The sequence below is a fragment of the Ovis canadensis genome, chromosome 12 (genome assembly GCF_042477335.2).
Source record: "Ovis canadensis isolate MfBH-ARS-UI-01 breed Bighorn chromosome 12, ARS-UI_OviCan_v2, whole genome shotgun sequence".
Lineage (NCBI taxonomy): Eukaryota > Metazoa > Chordata > Mammalia > Artiodactyla > Bovidae > Ovis > Ovis canadensis.
In genome coordinates, this window is record NC_091256.1 from 38,996,745 (window position 1) to 39,020,726 (window position 23,982).

The following is a 23,982-nucleotide window of genomic DNA, read 5'->3' on the forward strand; positions in this document are numbered from 1 at the left end:
AAAAACTGCTATCCTAATTCAATGACGCTTACTCCTTGGAAGGAAAGTTATGACCAACCTAGACAGCATATTAAAAAGCAGAGACAATACTTTGCCAACAAAGGTCTGTCTAGTCAAGGATATGGTTTTTCCAGTGGTCATGTATGGATGTGAGAGTTGGACTGTGAAGAAGGCTGAGCGCCAAAGAATTGATGCTTTGAACTGTGGTGTTGGAGAAGACTCTTGAGAGTCCCTTGGACTGCAAGGAGATCCAACCAGTCCATCCTAAAGGAGACCAGTCCTGGATGTTCATTGGGAGGACTGATGCTGAAGCTGAAACTCTAATACTTTGGCCACCTCATGCGAAGAGTTGACTCACTGGAAAAGACCCTGATGCTGGGAGGGATTGGGGGCAGGAGGAGAAGGGGACGACAGAGGATAAGATGGCTGGATGGTATCACCAACTCGATGGACATGAGTTTGAGTAAGCTCCAGGAGTGGGTGATGGACAGGGAGGCCTGGCGTGCTGCAATTCATGGAGTTGCAAAGAGCTGGACACGACTGACCGACTGAACTGACCTGAATTCAGTGCTAGTGTTTGATCCATCCATTTTCACCCATTTGAATCACTAAGAAATGAAGTTTTATTTATATGAATCAGTCACACCCACTAATTCAAGATCCACAGATCTTAAATATCCAGCGGCTGACAGAGCAGCTGATACACACGGACACCTACCATCTGTTAGAGCTCACTGTGTGTCAGCTCACTGTCACACGGACCCACACTTCATTTAGTCTCATTACCCGTGGAGGCAGGTTATGTTCTCCTCACCTTGTGTGTAAGAATCTGAGGCTTGGACGAGTCAAGTCACTCACCCACACCCAATGCCATCTGACTCCAAGGCTCTTAAAAATTACTTACCTCATTCCAGAGAGCATCTACCACATACAGGAGCTGGAAACTGTTAACCAAAATCATTGCTAATGATGGAGCGGCGCGATTCTGTTCCTTCATCTCAGCCAAAAGCATCACCAGGTTAATGACCACCTAAAACAAAAGGGGCAGGTACAGTTTCCAGAGAGAAAGGTGGTAATTTCCCAGCTGAGAAAGCTGCAGACACACCTCACTGAGAAGCCACCATCGGTGACAAGACACATCAATCCCTTGATAAGATGTACTGAGATAGACACTTATTCTGTGGCAGTCTTGCCAATCATGAGAAAATGCTGGACTAACCCAAATCTAGGGGCCCTCTTACAAAACAACTGAGTATTCTTCAGAAGTGTCGAAGTCATGAGGGACAAAGGACGATGAATCAACTGCTACAGACTAGAGGACACGGACACCAAATAACAAACAAATGCACTGTCAGGCCCTGAAGAGAATCCGGGAACAGGAAAAGGCCAACAGCGGAAAAACGGTGAAACCAGAATAAGGTCTATAGACTTAATTTAACCTACTGTAAAAGGTGAGTTTGTCATTCTTTTTTTTTTTTTTTTCTTTTTTAACTGCTATTCTTGATAACTATATTATGGCTCTGTCAGACATCAACACTGCAGAAAGTGGTGTGAAGGAACTCTTATTTTTGCAACTTTCATACAAGTCTAAAATAAGGTAAAAGTACATTTTTTTTAAAGGAAGAAAATATATTTTTTCTTCATATATTCATTTACACTATTATTTTCTTCCATAAACACAAACTGATATAGTCAAAATAATATAAACTCTTTTAACATTTAATAACCTATAACAGGACATCTTAACCCGTTGGACTATATTTAAAGAAAGAAAATATTTGAAGTAGACAAAATTATGGAAAGTTATAATTATTCCTAAAAACATACCACCTATAAGCTCACTTCAAAATTGTCTACATTTCTTTCTAAATGCAAGACTAGTTTGTACTACTGAACTGAAATTAAAAAAAAAAAAAAGACATACCCATCCAATCAATCCGGGACGCAATTCACAAAAGTACTTGAGATCAAAAGTACCAATCCGAGGGTTTAACTCCCGGCCAATGAAGAAATCATAGATGGCATTTCCTAAGAAGGGAAAAGTTTTTATCCAAACAGTATTCCAAAACCAACTATGAGACTTTAAAACTGTACTGCTGTCTACTACCCAGGATCACAATTCAGTCATCCCCAAGAACCTGGCAAACCATCAGGGAAGACAGGCAGGGGACGCAGGTCCCATCTGGAAATATCCATACTGCTACAGGCATGGGACCTATGGCGCCCAGATTCCTGCATTTTGAGGGAACTAGAGTTTTTATTTTTAATGTAGACTCACAATTTTTAAAATAAGTCACTTAATTTTTTTTAATGTTTTTAAAAACTTTAAGTTAGAATCGACCAGTTTATAATCTCTATTATTTGATTTTTTAAAAAAGGAGGTGTACTGTTTCAAACAAAATATAACATAAGCTATAAACTGTTATAACACTAATGTTACTGAAATGCTGCAACTTATTCAAATGCCTCACTGTCATCAAGTGACTAAAAAAGGAAGAGGAAACAAACAGGAAAGCATGAGGGGAGAATCACATTTCCTTCCTCTCATTTTTCTTAAAATTATTTTTCATCTTTTTTTTTCCTATTTCTCATCCCTCATAAACTGAAGAGAGAAGAGAGTTCTATGAAAGCCTAGAATTGGGTCCTGGGGGTGGCCAGGGGGGTGGGAGGGCACGTTCATGGGAGGCGTTCGTGGGACCCACACAGTCTAACGCTGCTCACCAGAGCTGGCTGGCGACAGTTCATCCTGGGGCGCTTTCAAAGCCCTGGCATAGAGGTAAACACTCAAGCCCATGGCAAAAACCACGGCTGCAAGCGCAAACTGAAGGAAATGATGGTACACATAATAAAGCTCTACATTCCAGAAGAAGCACGCTCCGACCAGTGCAGATGTCAGGATAAAAGCATAGAATCCTTTAAAAAAAAAAGGGGGGGGGAGGGTCAAAAAATTAATGTTAACCCAGGGTTCACAAGAAATTTATACCATTATAAATTAATGTAACATTATTTTTCAAAGTCTTATAGTTTCATTATCCAGGCTAAATACACACAAGCGCATGAAAAAGCAGTACCCCTGAGGTTAGCAGTCTTCAATATAGACGCTACATCTCCCATGCATACTTAATCAATAACAGTATGTTAATTAATAATATAATTATTAATAATACTTAATAATAACATACTTTTCATTGTGAACAGTCATCTGCTTTTAATTAAGAGAGAGCGGAAAAGAGGTGCACCAAAATTTACCATAAAAGATCCTCAAAATTCTCATGGTCCAAACGCACAGGCCCAAAGTCAAATGGCTAATTACTGACAGAGCTGGGCCAAACACACATTTTAAAGTGAGTGAGTGAAGTCACTCAGTCGTGTCCGACTCTGCGCGACTCCATGGACTGCAGCCTACCAGGCTCCTCTGTCCATGGGATTTTCCAGGCAAGAGTACTGGAGTGGGGTGCCACTGCCTTCTGCAGAGGATCTTCCCGACCCAGGGACTGAACCCGGGTCTCCTGCATCGTAGGCAGACGCTTTACCATCCAAGCCACCAGGGCAGTCCCGGTGGACACGTTTTAAAGCCCCAGGGCAATCTTGGTTATAAATTATGAATATTTTTACCTGAAATAATTTCTCAGTAATGGTCTCAAAGGACCCTGAACTGTACTCTACCTCCCAAACACAGACCTCAAGACCCTGCCCTCAAAGAATGCCCCAACACAAATGGCCCCTCCAGAGCCGGGCAGGAGACTAAGGGGACCAGCGGGCTGGAGATGCCAGGGAGGGACTGGTGGGGCCCAGAGACAATGTCCATTCCAAAGTAGAAGGGAGGCCCCACGAGAGGAACCCCTGTTCCAAGCTAGCCCTGGTACAGCTCAACAGAGAGAGGCTGTGTCTGCTTTTTCTTCTGACACAAGGAATAGTTTTCCTTTCAGGAGTCAAGTGTCTGCAGAAACTGTCCTCTAAGTCATCAAATCACATTTGGATAAAAACAGTCTAACACAATGGAATTTAGAAAGATGGTAACAACAACCCTGTATGCGAGACAGCAAAAGAGACACAGATGTGTAGAACAGTCTTTTGGACTCTGTGGGAGAGGGGGAGGGTGGGATGATGTGGGAGAACGGCACTGAAACATGTATAGTATCATATATGAAACGAATCACCAGTCCAGGTTCGATGCAGGATACAGGATGCTTGGGGCTGGTGCACTGAGACTACCCAGAGGGGTGGTACGGGGAGGGAGGAGGGAGGGGGGGGTTCAGGATGGGGAACACATGTATAGCTGTGGCGGATTCATGTTGATGTATGGCAAAACCAACACAACAGTGTAAAGTAATTAACCTCCAATTAAAATAAATAAATTTATATTAAAAAAAGAAAAAAAATACAGTCTAACACAGAAAAGAGGTAGATATTGTAAGAATTCTGAAAGGGGGATGGGAGGAGAGTTTAGGAGGAAGGGGACACATGGATGCCTATGGCCAATTCACGTTGATGTATGGCAAAAACCATCACGATATTATAAAGCAATTATCTTCCAATTAAAACAAATTTTTTTTAAAATTAAAAAAAAGAATTATGAAACCAAGGTTTTTGTAAAGTAAAACTGTCATCTCTAAGTAACTATTTAAATCCACATTTTCCACCTATCATGTTTACTCTAATGAGTAACTTTGTAAAACATTCATTTAATGCTCATAAAATTTATGAATATTAAAGAAAAAGAATGGTACATGACACAGTTTCTTGCTCTTGCTCTCTCGCCTATGTGGATTAAATTATTCAAAACATCTTAGGACTCTCCTTAGTTTATAATGGTAAAATTTTCTAATGCTAGAGTGAGAGTAATCAGACGAGGAAATTTTAAAAAGAAGGATCAAGCAACTAGTCCAGCCACTGCTGGCGTGCTCTGCCAGCTCCAAGCACAGGACTACTGTGCCCAGCCTGGGAGGAGCCGCGCCTTCAAAGGGAAGCCAAAACAAAAAAGAAGAGCACTCAGAGGTAAATGGGCACCTAGAGAGAAGCTCACAAAACACAAATAGTGACAGACCTGATGGCAAGAAGTGGACACCACCCCATCCCTCCCCAGATTCAGCCTCACTGGGGAAGCAAGGCATAGGGCAGATTCTACACCTGGTTCCAAAAGCAAGCAAAATATCTGACAGTAGCAGCAAAAAAGTGTCACGCAACCACCATGGGTCAGGGGCTGAGCTAGACTCGCTGCTTTACAACTTGGCACAAGAGGCATCTAGAGCACCTCTGGCTTCCCCTCTGAAGCCCAGCAGAGGGACTTCAGATAAGGTGGATGCCAGGTGAGCCACTGAAAAAGGCACCCACAGTCAAACAGGTGAGAAGTGACAGGGTCAAAACAGCCCAAGAATTTAAAATGATAATAATAATTCCCAAGGAAAGGAAAACAGTCTACTCAGTCTAGTTAACATGGAAAATCATTTAAGGATAACTACACTATATATCCCTGGAGGAGGGCATGGCAACCCACTCCAGTGTTCTTGCCTGGAGAATCCCCATGGACAGAGGAGCCTGGTGGGCTACAGTCCATGGGATCGCAAAGAGTCAGACCCAACTGAGTGACTAGGCACAGTGCAGCACACTATATATACATTTATTTCTTAAGTTAATGAAACTTCATCAGTCTTTACATGGCAAAGGTAGGCTGATCCTCTTCTTCAGCACATACTCCAACCACAGGAGGTGCTGGATTAAGGGGGACAAGGCCCTCTTGTTGAGATGTTCAGTGAGACTTCCACTCCATCCACTCAGAGCTCCCACTAACAAGCGCCTCCTACAGGCCAGTCACTCTGCTGACACGGAGGGTACCACAAAGATGCAGCCAAGTCCCAGCCCACAAGCCACCTTCTCGTGGGGAGACCCCCATGAACAGACAAGCACCCTGATGTCTGGAAGACCTATCATACAGGAAAATAAGGCAGGGTAAAAGAAAGAAAGGGACCTGAGGGCTTGCTTCTCTGAGCAGAGAGACATCAGAGATGAGGCAGCTGACACAGGGGCAAAGTTTTCCAGGCAAAAGCACTGAGAATATAGCCTAGAGATGGCCCACAGGCCAGTGGCCGGGGCAAATGAGCAAGAACTCCCTAGAGCAGGAGTGGCCAGGAAGCCTATATCGTGTAGGACTTCACTACATGGAGAAGACTCAGGATGATAAAATGCTTGTGCAAAACTGCTTCAGTGAATAATAAATACTATTAAGAAAATAAAACTGGGGCTTCCCTGGTGGTCCAGGGGTTAAGAACCCAACGTGTAATGCAAGGGACACCACCAGTTTCATTCCTGGTCCAGGAAGACCCCACGTGCCACAGAACACCTAAGCCCATACACCAGGACTACTGAGCCTGCATGCCTAGAGCCTGGGATCTGCAACTACTGAGTTCACTCATTACAACAGCTATGGAAGTCCACGCACCCAAGAGCCTGTGCTCCAAACAAGAGAAGCCACTGCAGTGAGAAGCCTGTGCACCGCAATCAGAGCAGGCCCTGCTCACTGCAACTAGAGAAAGCCTGCGGGCAGTAACACAGACCCACCACAGCCAGAAGTAAATTAACAAGTACATAAAAAGAGAATAGAACTGGAGAGAGGAAAAGAGTGACTGAGGGGCTTGTTACCCTACACAGCATAATTTTGACATACTGGCTGCAGGTGTGAGCAGTTTACTTGCATGCCCTTTAGACTACTAAGAAATAATTTACGTTTTACTGCTCTGGTGCAATCAGCTTTGATAGTTTAAAAGAGTACAACACCCAAAAGTCTGTGTATCAAGTCATCAATTTGAGTCTTAAAAAAAAAAAAAAGATTACCATTTAATCTGTACTTGAGTCTTCTTCCATTAGTAAGAGGCGTTCCTTCTACAACCTTAAAAGAAAAGTTTTGTTTTTTAATTAAAAAATTTAAAAAGCACATCACTTTACTGTGTGTGTGTGTGCGTCTTGTAAAATCACCTAAATTTCAATATGCCCAACAAGGAGGATTGTCTTTGGTAGGAAAGTTTAGTAACAAGTTTCAAAAATCTTTGCAGCACGCCCTTTGGTGAAGTAATTCCACTTTCAGGAGTTTATCTCAAATACAAATCTAGTAGTGACTTCTCTGTGTGCTCAGACTATTGCAATAGCCACCCTCCCCCAACCATCCCATGTCCCACCACAAGACTAGATGTGTTTTCAAAAACCTGTACTAGATGTTGATCTCTAGCTCAAATCCTTCAATGACTCCCCACTGCTTACAAAGTGGAGTACAACTCCAGCCCCCCACATTTGTGCAGTCCTTTCAAGCAGGCTCAACGCCACTCACCCAGTTCACTATGGCCCGTATCACTGATGGCAGGAGCTCATATACCTACTTGCTCTGCTGTTTATAAATATATGCTCACCCAGTTATTCAATCATTTCATGTGATTCTTTTATCTCCAATTAGAGACAGTGAGCATGTTCACTGGACCATTTCATCTCTTCATCTGGATCACCCACAGCATCCCCATATTAAAAGGTACTCAAGAAACACATTTGAATGGGATGAGTTAAAAAGTTCACTTGCCCAATGGCAACGAAATTTTACTCCCCAATATTCAGAAACGGTGCAATTCATTATAAATTATAAAATACTAATATGGTATCATCTGTCTTCGGCCAAACTACTATACTCTTTCATTAGCTATGAAAGGGAACCCAGTAGAAATGTAATGTTTGTTTGAGATCACAGGATTAGCAAAACCACATGCTAATTTCAAATGATTCTTATCTACTAAAGTTATCTAATAACTCCTATGTTTGGTTTTAGTCTGCGAAATATATATATATATTTATAAATAAATATATATAAACCCCATCAAAACTGCTTTTCTCAATAAATATTATCTAGTTGACCTAACTTTAACTTAACTTTATCTGAACTTATGATTTTTACTGTAGAGTCTTATTAAAAAATACCTGAAAATTCATATCACAAGAATCCTCTCTAAGGCCAATGTTATGGTGAGGTCCCAAAGTATTTAAAGTTTGCAGCTCTAGCCTCCTATCACTGACATTCTCCATTCCCAATAAAACTGATCCTTTTGTCTACAGACAGTTGGCAAACTTGCAAAGCCCTAAGAATAAGATCTTTAAATGAATTATTTATTCATTAAGGAATCTCATGTTCCTTTAAATATATCCAAGTAGAGGATTCTACTGAAAAAAAAAAGTCTATACTCAGCAATGAGGACAAGTTTTAAAGACACTGCATGAGTTTGAAGAGAACATTCAATGGTCCAAACAACAAAGTTCTGAGATGAAAATTAGAAAACTTATCATATTTTAAAAAGTAAAAGAAGCGGACTAAAATCCATTGAGCTCAGTAGCCTATCAAGTGATAATTTAAAATTCTGCACCTGAAATGACATATGAGGAAACTTTTTTCTTCCCCAGAAACCTCTATTATTCGGGCTATTTTGCAAAATAGCTTATTCTTTCCTATTTGGTCTGGAAAGTTACACAAGAACCCTTAATCAGATTCTTAAAGCTCTGCTTGATAAGCAAGTGTTACAGAGCACAAAGAGTAAAGGTTTAACAAACTAAAATTTCTAAGCTTGGGTGGTTGTGACCATGGACAGCTTTTAACCTTAAAACTACTATCAATACGTTCACATAAACATGGGAGTGAAAGGAAGACCATCTCATTACACTACGCCCCACCAACATAACCTTACCTTTCCAATCGGCAGTAAGTGGAACAGAGTCTGAAGGAGAAACCAGAGGAGGTAGACCCCAAAGACTCTGGTTTCCCATAAATCACCCAAAGCTGGCAGAGGAGGTGGGAAATTCAGAAGACTGGGCTCCTTCTGTTTACACATCAACAGCAACAGGAAGAGGAAGGCCGGCAGGCCAAGCATGATGAGAAAAGCACCTGTAAATAATCAGTGAACATTCAAGGCTCTTATTTCAATCCAGGCCGGTTTGTTTTATTTTTTTTTTTGCAAGAATCACTTGAGTTTCTAGTGAAGGTCAGAACTCAAGTCTGGCTAGCTGTTTGAAACCAGTGTCTAATGTCCCACGAGATAGTCCTCATGTCCACCTGTTACATCTTCTGGGAAAGCAACCACAGGCATAAAAGTAGTAAAAAAAAAAAAAAAAAAAACCAGCACACAATCAGCACTGAAGAGCTAGATTCCACCTCAGAAACCAACCTCTGAAACATTCAAAATCCAACCACAATGGGAAAAAATATGTTGAGATTCCAGCAATCTGAAGACTGGAACATCTAAAAACTATCTATTGGTCTAATCTTTAAAACACAAAAAACTTTATATCCCTAAGTTTCTAACAATTAAACCAGTACCACATTCAGGGCTTCCTTCATGGCTCAGCAGCAAAGAATCCGCCCGTGAGTGCAAGTGAGTCAGATCCCTGATCTGGGACGATCCCACGTGCCACAGGACCAGAGCCTGTGCCCTGAAGCCCTGGAGCTGCAACTGCTGAATCCATACGCCACCACTACACAAGTCCACGCCCTCAAGCCCGTGCAAGAGAAGCCCCCGCAGTGAGAAACCCAAGCACGGCAACACAGAGCTGCCCCTGCCCACCACAAGAGAAAAGTCTGCACAGTGATGAAGACCCAGCAGGGCCAAAAATAAAGAAGTAAAATTATTTTTAAAAAAACAAACAGTATCACATTTATGTAGCATGTGCACAGACTGTTAAGCAATGTTGGACACCACCTAGAGTTTAGTTCAATTCAGTTCAGTTGCTCAGTCATGTCCAACTCTTTGTGATCCCATGAATCGTAGCACGCCAGGCCTCCCTGTCCATCACCAACTCCCAGAGTTCACCCAAACTCATGTGCATCGAGTCAGTGATGCCATCCAGCCATCTTATCTTCTGTCGTCCCCTTCTCCTCCTGCCCCCAATCCCTCCCAGCATCAGAGTCTTTTCCAATAAGTCAACTCGTCGCATGAGGTGGCCAAAGTACTGGAGTTTCAGCCTCAGCATCAGTCCTTCCAATGAACACCCAGGACTGGTCTCCTTTAGGATGGACAGGTTGGATCTCCTTGCAGTCCAAGGGACTCGCAAGAGTCTTCTCCAACACCACAGTTCAAAAGCATCAATTCTTCTGCACTCAGCTTTCTTCACAGTCCAACTCTCACATCCATACATGAGTTACAACTTATAAAATACAAAGGAGTTAAGCCATGCAGAATTTTGAACCATTTGACCAAGAAGTCCTTTCTTGGTATAACCTCATAAAACCTCACCACTCCACCCACTTAATAACTCCAAGCCTCTGAACGCTTCAGATCTTTGACCCTCAAAAGCAACCTGTCCAGCAGGTAAGGCAGACACCATGACCCCACTGGAAGCATGCAGCTTATTCCCAGTGTTACTGCCAAGCCAGGCCCTGGCATCATGATCTGATTATTAGCAGATTTCCCAATCACCAATCATTCACTGTCCTTCCTACATACAACTTTCATACCAACCTTCCCTTCATCACTTTACACTTCTTTGCTCAAAACCTATGAAAAGGTCGCTAAAAGTTTTACATACAGCCACAAGGGCACCCTTTCTCCTCTATGATAACCCTCCAAAATGCTCCCACTCAGGCCTCTGCACCTATTGTTCCTCCTAACTGAAAATTCCTCCCAGGCTCCTGCCAGGCTCACTCCCTGGCTGCCTGCAGATTTCTTCAGAGAAAGGCCTTTCCTGCTCACTTCACAGCAATGACCACTCGCCCACGCCACCTGCCCTCCCCAGGCTGATTCTGCTACCTACCAGGCACTCCTCCGAACTCTAAGTCCTTCGACTGTGTGGCTGTCACTTCAGAGGTTCTCAACAATGCAGGTCTTTTTGTGACAACTGTTTCTTCCTTCAAATCTACTTCTTTTAATTTGATCTCTTCTCTTCTTGCACGAAGGCTATACTGTGTAGGTATATAACTACTCTCTTGTGACAAATGGAATTTTTCCTATGTAAAAAATAAAAAGTATTAAGTATCTATAGTCAATCAGTATCATGAATGCTACCACATTAACTAATTCAGTATCTTAATATAGCCATATAAACTAATAAATTTGTTAAATTACACTTTTTTTTAAACTTTTTATTTTGTATTGGGGCATAGCCGATTAACAATGTTGTGATAGTTTCAGGAGAACAGTGAAGGGACTCAGCCATACATCATATACACATATCCATTCTCACCCAAACTCCCCTCCCATCCAGGCTGCCACATAACCCTGAGCAGAGTTCCATGTGCTATATGGTAGGTCCTTGTCTGTTGACCATTTTAAATATAGGGTGTACCTGACCATCCCGAACTTCATAACTACCCTGTCCCCCCGGCAACCGCACCATTCATTCTCTAAGTCTGTGAGTCCCTTTCTGTTTTGTAATTCAGTTCATTTGCATCATTTCTTTTTAGATTCCACACATAAGGGATATCATACGATATTTCTCCTTCTCTGACTGACTTCACTCAGTATGACAACCTCTATGTTTAGTCTTAATTTAAGGACAGAATTTTAGAAAAGATTCTAAGAAAAATGATGGTTTTCAATGTGCTTCTTTAGAGAAAGTCACTTTAACTAAGAAAAAGATTGCCCAAGAGGAGAAATGAACCACGTCATACCTGCGTGTTTTTGTGAGGTATGTCATTCCTCTCAATGAGCTCGGGCTCCCCATTATATCTGTTGATGCTATTTCCAAATGGCTTCTAAATTGAAGAATATAAAACATTTTAACCATAAGAATGGTAGTTTAGTAAAAGGGAACATGATGGTAAAAATTCAGTACTGTGAAACCAAGCAATAAAACCAATCAAAGATTTTCAAAGTCTGAACTCAGCCTATTTCAGCCTATTTTTGCTAAAAATGAAATGGAATAGAATTGACTAGAATTTCCCAGTCTTCAAAAGATTGGCTCTTAGAGGTTTCTACTGCGTTGGCCAAAGAGTTCATTGGGATTTTTCTGTAATATACCATTTTTCATAAAATGTTTCATCTTTTAAACAAAATCAGACTAAATCTTGTAATTTCACTATTCAATAACAGATGCTCTAAATAATAGGAAATGAAGAAATAGTGGGTACTTACAGAGTACTACTAGTAATCTGTGAACTGCCTATTTTCTCGAGTTCATCTACCTCAGTTTTATTTAACCTTACATTTTCTCTCCCTAATTCTCTTTTCTCAACTCAGTCCCTTTCCTTGAATGTCATTCTCTTTACGCAGTGGAGGGAATTTCTTACTGATGGTACAAAGGAAGGACTTAAATTTACGAAACATTTTTCAGGCCACGTACGGCTGAAACCTGTCACTTTGCTCCTTTAAAGTCACAGACAGATTATACTGCTAATAAAGCAATAGGAGGAAAACAAATTAAAAAGATAAATATATCCTTTGAGCGGCTAGCTATCAGAAGACATTAATAGAGGACCAAGTTCTAGCTCAAATCAAGGTCTAACTGAGCAGTGACAGATTTCGACATATACTTAAGTTTATCAAAGTGTCAATGAGCCACTTAGCAGTGGTTTTGCAAATGTCCAATATGTGATCCACAGCAACCACAGTGTAATCCTGTAACGTAGCTAGTCAACTGGCCCTAAACTATAATGATGGCAAATTGACAGAGTATCCACGCTGAAGCAAAGTAATGCAAATATCACAATCAGGAGTCCAAAAGAACAAGGATGACGTGATGTCAAAGCTACGTGCAGTCTAAGTACGGTCTTTCATGCACATCACACCATCCTCAACTCAGCAATGAGTCCGTGGTGAGCCCAGGGCTCAACTGGTGAAGAGCAAAGCTAGTCTGTAGCTCTTGGGTCACCAGGACTATAAGGAAGTTACACTGTAAAAAATATAGTGGTCACTAAAAGCTAAAAATGACATGTGACAGAAACCATACATTTGTTCCTTACCCCGAGTCATCTGACTAGTAAAGAGAGCCACTGACAAGGTTCAAACTCACTAATATAATAATCATCAAAATGCAATTTAAAACAGTGAGTTGAAAATCTCTGATGATCATATTGGCGGAAAAAAAAAAAAAACTAATAACTATTTTACTCAGAATGAGAAAATAGTCATTCATACCCTACCTGAACTGGTATAAACTTTCTTGAAACAATTTGGCAATATGCAGTAAAAGCCTCAAATCTACTCTATCCATCTGACAGAGCAGTTCCACTTATAAGATTGTATCCTAAGGATATATCAGATGTGTAAGAATATTTGTTTATAATAATGAACATTTAGAAAGAAAAAAAGCTAATGCCTATCAACAAGGGTGCTAACAATTACGTTACCTCCATACAATTTACAGTAAATCCAAACAATACTGTACAACAACAAAAGTGATGTAGGAAAATATAATAGACGGTTATTCCCAATATCTTAAAATTTTTAAATCTGACTGCAAAATACTATGTAATAATCCAGTTTTTTAAGGTTATTAAAAATCTATGTGCATTTTGTCCAGGAAAGAGGTAACATTAAGTGAAGAGAGTAAACAATGACATTTCAATTCTGTTTATTTATAATTTTGATTTGGTCTGTGATCCAAATTATTCATTGTGCAAGGTCCTACAGGCTCTGCATACCCTAATATTTCCAACCTTGAACTGTGAAAGTAATTCAATTAAAAGTGTCATCTTTGAGTACAGACGGTAATTAAGTACAGTGATACTAAGCAAGAATGTTTTTATACCATATATTATGTCTCATTCTTTTCTTTCAATTTTTTAAATTTATTTGTCTCATTATTGTCTACATGAACTTTTATTTACGATAAAAACTTAGTTCAATCTATAATTTGCATCTATTTAAAATTTAAACACTGCTCTTTTTCTTTTAAAACCACAACATTAAGTAACACTCAAAACTTAAAAACGTTCTTTTTCATGGCACTTAAAACCCTCTATTCTTCCAAACAGTCATTTTCTAATGTAACCTTTCCAAGTCACCACCTTAGATTTGATGTTTCCCTGACATTTTAATATTATTAACTGCAGATCACACGCGGACACATAAAGGGGGAGACGTGATCTGGGCAGACTAAACACTATGTGAGGCTGGAGGGCTCCCAAACACACGCACCAGCACCAGCGGAGTCAGTTTAACTTCCAACATGTCCTTCTTGGCTTCCTTCCTTGCTTCCTTCAGGTCAGCCTGGTACGACGCTGAGGCGGATCGGCGGGAACCTTTTGGTAGCCGGCCAGGGGACCGGGAGCGAGACCTCGAGCGGCTCCCCCGGCGTCTAGAAGGAGAACTAGAAGTCGAGCCACTTTTCCTTTGCCTGAAGGAGGTTAAAGGCTAGAGAGGGAAGAGAAGGCAGAGCTTCAGCGTCTAAGTCACAACACATACAGATCCACACTGCAAGAAGGGAGCAATGGCAGTGATTGGCAGCAATGCTTCTAAAGTCACTTCAGGAGCTCACGGGAGCAGAGCATCCATCCAATGAGGCCAATGACAACTGCGGCAATGGCCTGTCTCTCCCGAGGCCAAGGCAGCCTTTCCACCCCTAACTCTCCTTTGACGGTACTGCCATGAAATGCCTATTCTAAATCAAGTAGCTGTATATTGTCCCAATAACATACACAAGAGATATAATAACACTGACTCAGACTGAGATGGGAACTTCCCTGGCAATCCAGTGGTTCAGACTTCACCCCTCCTGATCCAGGGGGTTTCGATCCCTGGTCAGGTAGTTAAGATCCCACATGCCTTGCAGTCAAAAAACCATAACATAAACAGAAGCAATATGTTAACAAACTCAACAAAGAGTTTTAAAAATGGTCCACATCAAAAAAAGAAAAGAAAATCTTTAAAGAAAAAAAGACTGAGGTGATGGGACAAAAGAAAAGAGCACACAAAAAATAACAAGAAAATCAGTCCCACCGTTTCACTCCAAATAAAACACTGTCAGATTTTTGAAAAAAAGTCCAAGACTGGGTTATTTAGTAATATTTTACCCTGCCCTAACCTACTCCAAATGTTTCCAGGGATCTAGACCTCAAGGAAGGCAAACTACCCCCCAGTCCAAATCCTTCCCACCCACTTTGTGTGGTCCCAGAGCTAAGAATGGCTTTACAGTTCTTAAATGACTGCAAATAAACTCAAAAGAAGAATGAAACTTGGTGGCACATGAGGATTATCTGAAATTCAAAGTTCAGTGTCTGTGAATAAAATCTCATTGAGACACTGCCGCGCCCAGACCTACTCTCATGCTGCTCGAACTATACATCCCACAGAGCCTCAGACATCTGCAACCTGTCCTTTTACTCAAAACCGCCACAGACCCCTGGTCTACAGCACTCGAACTGTGGTCCACACACTGTGGGCTCGAGATGGGTTACTGATCTGAGACAAGGAATGAAATTGAGAAGAAGTGAGCAGAAATTTTTATACCATTTTGACCAAGTAATTTTATGTCTATTGAATCTGAGAATTAAAAGTCGGGGCTTTTATTTTGTACTTTTTTTTTTTCATTTGCCTAGTAATTATGATATATTAATAAGTACTTATATAACCATGGATCAGATATTTTCAAGCTCAGGTCCTCACCAGACAGGTTGAGAAGCCCTGGGCTCAAATCTAACTAACGTCACTCTCCTGATTAAATCTCAGTGTCTAGGATGAAACCCAAACCTCTCCAGTTCTGGTTCCTTCTTAACCCTCCTCTGGCCCTTGTCCACCACACCCTTTCAGCACTGGTTGTCTGTCTCCACCCCCCACCCAAGCCTTTGGCACACAACCCACTGTGGAAGCCCCTGGCCCCATCACCTGAGTTTCTCTATCTGTCTTCAGCACTCAGCTCTGAAAGGCTGCCCCAAAACCCCAAGCCCTTCCCTATTCTTGTTACACTCCAGTACCACCCATGACAAACTGTCACAGAATGGCAGAGTGCATTAAACCAGGGAGAGGGCGATCTAAGTGTCTGACTTCAGCAGACTGGGAGCTTCCGAGGAACACAGCACTGTGCCTCATTGATCCACTTCTAGAGCCAAAATCAGGATATAATCCAGAGAAGGGGTGTGAGAGCCAGACCTGACTGCTCTAAGCTTAAAAACCACGCCTACCAGGATTTCCCAATTATTATAAACATGGTCTATAAACCAAAGAGCGCTTACCTTGATATCACTCTCTTTCAATTCAAGCTCAGTTCCATCTTTGTATTTCACGTTGTAAAGCTGGGAGTTGCTGTCATGGCTCAGAATTTCTACTTCATAATAAAGCGAACTCCCAGGCCATCGACCTCTTACCACCTCACCATCGGCAAATTTCCTACTCGGCATTTTCAAAAATCTGTCTGAATAGTTAAAAAAAAAAAAAAAAAGAGTCTGAGCATATACACATTTGTCTTTTCACATTAAACACTAAAATATAACTTTCCAAAATATTTAACTGGTCAAGACTTTCGTGCTGGAAAAGCCTCTGGAGGAAAGAGTGTACAATTCCTGTTTTACAGTTGAGGCTTAAATATGTTAACTGTTCTGTCCAAGGCACAGAGAGAGGCGACATGGAGTGGCGGAGTCAGGACACAGAGGTTGTTCTCTCTGCCACACCATATTTCACTGGAAATCACACTACACACAGCAGTGGCACTGAGGATTAAATATGACAAAACATAAAGGCTCAAGTGATTTGCACCATGCAAAACACCACCCACCTACAGCGACCACACTTCTCTAATTAGCAAGGCACAGTCTCACAAAGTCTACATATTTTCTGACATTTAAATCTACATAAACAGTAGTTCCCTCCTTATCCGAGAGGGATATATTCTAAGACCTCCAGGCATCCCCAGTGGATGCCTGAAACCACAGACAGTACAGAGCCCCGTATATACTATGGGGATGTATACTATAGTCCGATGGATACTACACATACATACCTATGATAAAGTTTAATTTCTAAATTAGGCACCACAAGAGCATAACAACAATAACTATCAATAGGACAAATATAGAACAACTGATTCTTGAGAGTCCCTTGGACTGGAAGGAGATCAAATATAATTAACATTATATAACCTACCAAGAGCGAGAAAAATAACTTCAAATCCAAAATGAAGAGCAAATTTGGGGTTTTCACAAATCTTTCAAGTTTTACAGCTGAAGTCTCAAATGTATACCAAGTAATTCTGCCAACCACATAACTAGGCCAGTATCCTAGTTCTTTATTCAGATGCCTACAGCAAACATCAACCTCCAGTTATAGCCTTCTTTTCCAGTGAACCACAGCCCATGAAGCCTGGTATAAGAACACCACCCTAAGAAGCCACAAGCAATCTGCAGGAATTGCCACTTACATGAGACCTGTTTGCTACTTTTTTCCAAACATCGACTGATTGCTGGGTGCTTCTAGCTCTTCGGTAGTAAGAGCTTCTCCCTCAATGGACCAGCAGATTCACATTTCCACAGGATAAAACCAGCTCCTGAAGACATCTACAACACCAACTGAACAAGCTAGGCCCTCTGAAGAAGGCAGTACGACAGAAAAATCTCTCTTTGCATCACCTTCATCCCCGAAATATCCTCTGGGCATACAAACAGACATTCCTCACTCAGCTCCTGTCAAGAGCTGATTACATAACAATACCAACATCTCAGAGCTTTTGAAGACACTCCAGAATTAGGAAAGGAGAAAGTCACATTATCACACCCCTCCTGAGAAAGTCTTTCCCAAGCATCACATTTCTTCCCCGTTAATCATCGGAGAGGCAAGCTTCACAAGCTTCACTTGTTTAGATAGATAGGAGCTAGGTGGGTAGATGAAAGAAAACAGAAAGACTTAGGTGGTGATTACAGGATGTCAGTCCATTCGCATGTTAGGTACAAGGCACCTACCTGAGATAGCATTACCGGGGTAATGAAGGAGCTTGGGCTGGGGGCGGGGGCGGGGGGAGCAAGGACAAGGAGCCCAAAGGCTCTGAGGATGAAGTCCCACCTGGCTGAGGAGTCACGTGAGGGGAACTTGAAAAAAAGAAGGTGGTGGACACCTTGGGACCCGGAGGAGGGACACAAAAAGGGAAGGTGACAACAGCAAGTTTTGCCTATTTCAACATTTAGCTCCAAGCCTCCAAACACTAAGAAAGAGGAAGGAAATGTGCCCTCTCCTCTCTTCTCTTATGCCCCTTCCTTCTTCTCAGACCCCTTAAAATCAAACCTCTGTTATCAGTACTAGTTCTCTGATGTCAATTGACCAGGGTTGGCAGAAGGCAATTACATCTTTCTACATGAAGATGTCATTCAAGTTTCAAATAACTCTTCACAAACTTTTGAAACACAGTCCCTCAGGAATTAAGGGCTGCCTGTGTGTGTGCTAAGTCGCTTCAGTAATGTCCGACTCTGTGCGACCCATGGACTGTAGCCTGCCTCTATCCATGGGATTCTCCAGGCAAGAAGACTGGAGTGGGTTGCCATGCCCTTCTCCAGGGGATCGTCCCGACCCGGGGCTCAAACCCAGCTCTCTTATGTCTCCTGCATTGGCAGGCAGGATCTTTATCACCAGCGAAAATCCCTTGAGCAGATTCTGTCCCTTTCAGAAATTTCATTGCACAGATACCACATACACAGTATCTATCCAATACTGGTCATAGGTCAATGCCAAAGAGGTTTTTCTGTTATCAATCAAATATTTGGGGTTAAACAAATTAAGATATCTCGTGGATATCTGTTAGGTCTCTAAACTCAACTTAAAAAAAAGAATTAGGAACAGCAATCTTTCATACGGTGGTTGAAAAAGGGGGAAAAAAAAGGGACAAACCAGCATTCTTCTCAGGAGACCTCTATCTCGTACACAAATGTTCCAAAAGATGAAACCACCACCATTATGATGGTACACCTCCACTTTGCACGAGTATTGCACAGTGCATCACATCCTAACCCTGCAGGAGTAACGAGGCAGGTAGGACAGAAAAGCCCCAGGACATTTATGCAGTCACCGTACCATCACCTGCTGCTGCTGTTGCTAAGTCGCATCAGTCATGTCCTACTCTGTCAGCCCACCAGGCTCCGTTGTCCCTGGGATTCTCCAGGCAAGAACACTGGAGTGGGTTGCCATTTCCTTCTCCAATGCAGGAAAGCAAAAAGTGAAAGTGAAGTTGCTCAGTCGTCTCCGAGTCTTAGCGACCCCATGGACTGCAGCCTGCCAGGCTCCTCCGCCCACGGGGTTTTCCAGACAACAGTACATGAGTGTGTTGCCATTGCCTAGAAAATCAAAAGATAGGCCTCCCTCAAAAGGGAGGTTTTAGCCAAGTATGTCTGCAAAGAAAGATTCTGTTTACTGAACACAATGACTGCATCCCCCCATTAGCAGTGGAAACATGGGGACCCTCAGGCTTTTCTCTATTAAGCCACATGCTTGCTAACTTCAGCTTCAGTTGGCACTGGAATCCTTACACATTTCGGCTCCAATATGTTACTGTTTATCAGCACAACAGAATGTGCTATTCCCTGCTGATCACATCTTCGGTCATCTTTCTTCACTTTCCCAAATCAGTCTAAACATGGCAAAGAAAGGGAAGAGCAAATGAAGCCTCACAGCTTCCCTCTTCAACACCTGCACCCACGGCTGGCCTACCGGGCAAAACTCAAACAGGAACCCCTGGCCTAGCTCCTGCCCCTGCCGCAGGGTGCAGAACAAACTGCCATCTTCCTGGCTGCACAGGCAGAATGGCCCCACTATCGTCCTAAGCAAAATAAATAACTGAAGGAGCAATAATTTCCCTCGTACTCACTCTTTCCCCTCTTCTCTAGACAGCTCTCAGAAACCAAACTTAAATTGGACTTGGTGCTCGATCTAAATTAGTGCACACACACCCATCCTCTTCTCCATGGCAGTTACCACGGTGTCTTTACAGATGTGCACGTGTTTATTTTAAAGGTCCCTGAGGGCTGGGACCAGAAGCATGGGTCTAGCTGGGGTCCGGCCGGGTGCAGGCTCCTCCACACATCAGGTGAGCAAGTTCACTTGCTCCAGGTTGAACCCTTGAATCGTCCACGCGCTGTCCAATGTATCTACTGGCTCATTCTGAGTATCAACAGCCTGATTCCCGATCAGACCGCGTAATTATTTTGGTGAACCGCCTGGAACCAGGCCCTTTGCAGTCAGGCACTTATTTTTTTTAAGCCTTAAAAAGCTATATTAAAAAGAAGGGTGGGAAAAAAGATAGAGCTTTAGCAGGAGCACGCAAACCTGCCCGTTTTTTGAGTGCGGAGAAACACCGGGCGGGGGAATCCAATGCATGCAGCCAGCCTTGGAAGTCGCCAGAGACGGCCACGACCCTCCAGGGCAGTGACAACCACCGACAATTAAAGTCAACTTGCCAACCCCACTTCCCCGTCCGCCAGGCTGCCGCGCCTGTTCTGCCTACCCAAGAGCTGGGCCCGCCAAGCCACCAGGCTAATCTGTCAAAAAGGCGCTCGGAGCAGTCTTGGGAGGGCCGATGTTGCAGGGCGGGGACAAAGGCACCGGGGTGGATCACCCACCCACACATCCTCCCCAGACAACATCATTTTACTCCGACGCGGCGCGTCCAAAATGGAGGGAAACGTCTGCAATTTAAAACCATAGCTTCATTTCCGCAGCTGGCCGGGCCCGGCGCACTTCAAGCCTCGCCAGCAGCCGCCCGGACCGACCCGTAGGAGGGGAGGGCGAAGCCGCCGCTCCACGCCAGGCGCCCTGGGACCCCTGCCCATCCGCCGAACCCTCCCAGCGGGCCTCCCCCAGATCCCTTGGAGACCGCGCTGCGGGGAGCGGGGCGGGGTTTCGGGAGCTCACCTGCTCGGTGATCCTGCGGGAACACGAACGGCTTCGGGAGAGTCGCGGAGCAGCAACCCGGCGGCGGTTCCGCGCGCGCGACACTGCCCGCTTTCGCGCTCTCGCGCTCCGCGGTCCCGCGGCCCGGGCGCGCGCCTCCCCGACCCCGCCCTCTCCTCGCCCCGCCCCTCTGGTCAGCCTTCCCAGGGTTCCTATTGGCTTCTCGGCCTTTTGAATCATGCCCAGAGCTGTCGATTCGTCACGAGACGTGGCGCGTCCGCCCCGCCCCGCCCCACCCAGCAGCCTGACCAGTACTGCGGGTGGCAGATTTCGGAGTATTAGATCCTGGCTCAGCCCGAGAAGGCTGTGTTTCCCCCGGCCTTATCTCAGCCGCCAGACCCACGGACTGCTCGCTCTCCCCACCCTTTCCCTCCCAGCATTCGCGCCACAGTTGCCTGGCGATACACAGCAGGGAAATTGGTGTGTGAAGTAGTTTGGCAAAAGAGATCGTAAAAAGCTGTAAAGAAAATAAATTTGCATAACGATCACTAAAGATCAACTTTCGGAGGCCGAAAGTACTTCTTGCTAAAACACTATTAGTGCTCTCCTTACTGTGTTTAAAAAAAAAAAAAAAAAACCCCTCTGGAAATCTTGCGGACAAACAGTGGCTCCGAAGGCAATCTGGGACTCCTTTGTCTTGGCAATGGCTGCATCTCGGTAGAAACTGACCTGGACGGTAGCTTGGGGACAGTGGGGGCAGTGGGGCCATTGGGTGGTTGTGGGGGTTGGTAAAAAAAAATGTCCACGGGTTCCCTACAGCTCACATCGTTTCTAGGACTGCTGATGTAAGGAGGAGAATCAACATTACGGGGAGGTCCTGCAGAGATATCAGTAAAAAATACTCACCAACGTGCGGTGTCACACAGAAAATTCTGTCCGTGTACGCTGAGATACCACTTGACCTGCACACCCGCAAGTCTTGTTTTACTTGGCCTCCGAATGCTGAATCATTACACTGTTGACGACGAATCTGTTATGGATCCTAAACCTTTTTTTTCTCTCCAAGTTATCATTATTGGTTAGTTGGTTTCCTTCCTCTGAGGTCAAGAGTTTAAAGCAGTCCACTGAGGTTCCCCATTTTGCAGTGTGGTTTTAATCAAAGTATTTTTTTAACCCAACTACTAGGTTAATCTAACTTACTATGTAAATTTAAGTAAATTTCTATTTTGGAAGCACTGTCCATTAAATTATAATAAGTGGACTTTACCATTTATAGCCCAGCTTCCGGTGCAAGACTGTTCATTTTCTCAGTTACAACTACAAAACACCCAGGTTTACAACTACAAAAAAGTAAAAGCAAATAACATACTGAACTTTCTCTGTCTTCCACATCCAGTGTTGAATGAGTGGTGGATTTCCCAGTTTAGTTCTCAGACATTTGTCATCCACCGTTAGCCAGCTGTGGATTTTCAGAATATATAAAGTCACTTGAAGAGCCGTATCTTGGCACTGGTATTTCCCGGCAGTTTAGTGGTAGACTCCAAGCTCCGTATGCAAGGGGCATGGATTTGATCCCTGATCCGGGAACTAACTTCCCAAATAAAAGGCTCAACCAAGAAAAAAAAATAGATTAAAGCATAACCAGTAGTTAAGAGGCACAGTCCCTGTTCCCACTGAGTAGTGGAGAAAAAAAGTCAATCAGCACTGTCACTAAAGCAGCCAAAAGACATACATGGGGCCAGGAAGGCTTAGATGTGAAATACAAGAAATGTGATGTCTTCTAATGTGCGCATTATTTGGCTCTGCTTCCCAGAAAGTCTGGGGTATCAGGTCTGACACATGTCTTTCAGGATATAGGTCTAGGTACAATTTCCCATGGCATGAAGACGTACAGCTGGACTCATTTGGTACTGTTCATAACAAACTCTTATGCACTGTGAGCTGCAAAAAGCCTTTCATAAAAGAATCCCAAGAGCTGTCTGATAAAAACACATTTTTACCAATGTTGTTTGACCTGATTGGCTTGTATTCACATAGCTATGGAGTTCGTGATTACCGTGATGAAATAATTAGATTGGTCTTGACACAATTTTTTCTTTCATTTTTATTTGAAGAACTTACATTTATGTGTATTTGCAACACTTACTTAGCCCCCCACTTTTTTAAATATTTAACTATCAGAGGCCAGAAGGAGAGACTTTCAGTACATGGACCCAAGTATACTGCTATCCTCAGCTTCAGTGGAAGAATTTAAAAGAGGTAAGGCTAGTAAGAAAGAAAAGAAGAGGCAGGAGTTGGTATAATAATCATAGTAACTAGTTTTATTTATTAAGTTCTGTCCTCTGCCTCCTGCTGCTCTAAGGACTTTTTGTATCTTCATTTATTTACTTCACTTGACCCTCAAGACATCACTGAGCCCTGTGAGTCAGTGTGAATTTCAGTTCTAACACTCACTTTCAGTCCTCTCCCAGCCAGTTCTCAAAGGCTTGATTTCCTCATCTGTAAAATGGGGATAATAAGTGTACCTATTCTACAAGGTGATTGTAAGGATTAAATCCAATTATATTAAGTTGGTGCAAAAGTAATTGTGGTTTTGCATTGTTGAACTTTGCTGTTTGATATTGGAAGACATTCTTAAATGTGGTTATGTTATACATCATTTTAATCCACAATTCTCGCTTTATGCTTCTTGCTAATGACATTACTTGCTATTTATTTATGTTTATTTTAGGCTAGAGAAATAATGTTAGACAAAAAGCAAACTCAAGCGATTTTCTTGTTTGAATTCAAAATGGGTTGTAAAGCAGCGGAGAAAACTCTCAACATCAACAACACATTTGGCTCAGAAACTGCTAACAAATGTACAGCGCAGTAGTGGTTCAAGAAATTTTACAAAGGAAATGAGAGTCTTGAAGATGAGCAGCTCAGTGGCCAGCCATCAGAAGTTGACAATGACCAAATGAGAGGATCGTTGAAGCTGATCCTGTTACAGCTACACAAGAAGTTGCCAAAGAGCTTAACCTTGACGATTCTACAGTCATTTGGCATTTGAAGTAAATTGGAAAGGGAAGAAAGCTCATTAAGTGGGTGCCTCATGAGCTGACCAAAAATCAAAAAAGTTGTCATTTTGAAGTGTCATCTTATTCTACACAACAACAGCAAACCATTTCTCCTTCTAATTGTGACCTGTGATGAAAGTGGATTTTATACAACAGCTGGC

At 42.8% G+C, this 23,982-nt stretch overlaps 1 protein-coding gene across 5 annotated transcripts in view; it reads right to left on the reverse strand.

Moving 5' to 3' along the window:
- Window positions 1-22,339, reverse strand: part of LBR (lamin B receptor) — a 30,383-nt gene extending 8,044 nt beyond the window's left edge. Inside the window, exons 1-10 of one of the 5 annotated variants that reach the window (XM_069545472.1) lie at window positions 21,669-22,339; window positions 16,130-16,308; window positions 14,097-14,312; window positions 11,630-11,713; window positions 10,774-10,966; window positions 8,715-8,911; window positions 6,832-6,886; window positions 2,722-2,913; window positions 1,925-2,028; window positions 905-1,030 (exon numbers count right to left, since the gene is read on the reverse strand). In XM_069545472.1, the coding sequence (XP_069401573.1) occupies window positions 905-1,030; window positions 1,925-2,028; window positions 2,722-2,913; window positions 6,832-6,886; window positions 8,715-8,911; window positions 10,774-10,966; window positions 11,630-11,713; window positions 14,097-14,312; window positions 16,130-16,294 (1,332 nt within the window). In that variant the 5' untranslated portion in view covers window positions 16,295-16,308; window positions 21,669-22,339. Of the gene's footprint in view, window positions 1-904; window positions 1,031-1,924; window positions 2,029-2,721; window positions 2,914-6,831; window positions 6,887-8,714; window positions 8,912-10,773; window positions 10,967-11,629; window positions 11,714-14,096; window positions 14,313-16,129; window positions 16,309-18,950; window positions 21,120-21,668 lie in introns of those variants that run through there. The other 4 variants (XM_069545471.1, XM_069545474.1, XM_069545473.1 and 1 more) reach the window with 4 other exon arrangements.
- Between the last annotated feature and the right edge of the window lie 1,643 nt (window positions 22,340-23,982).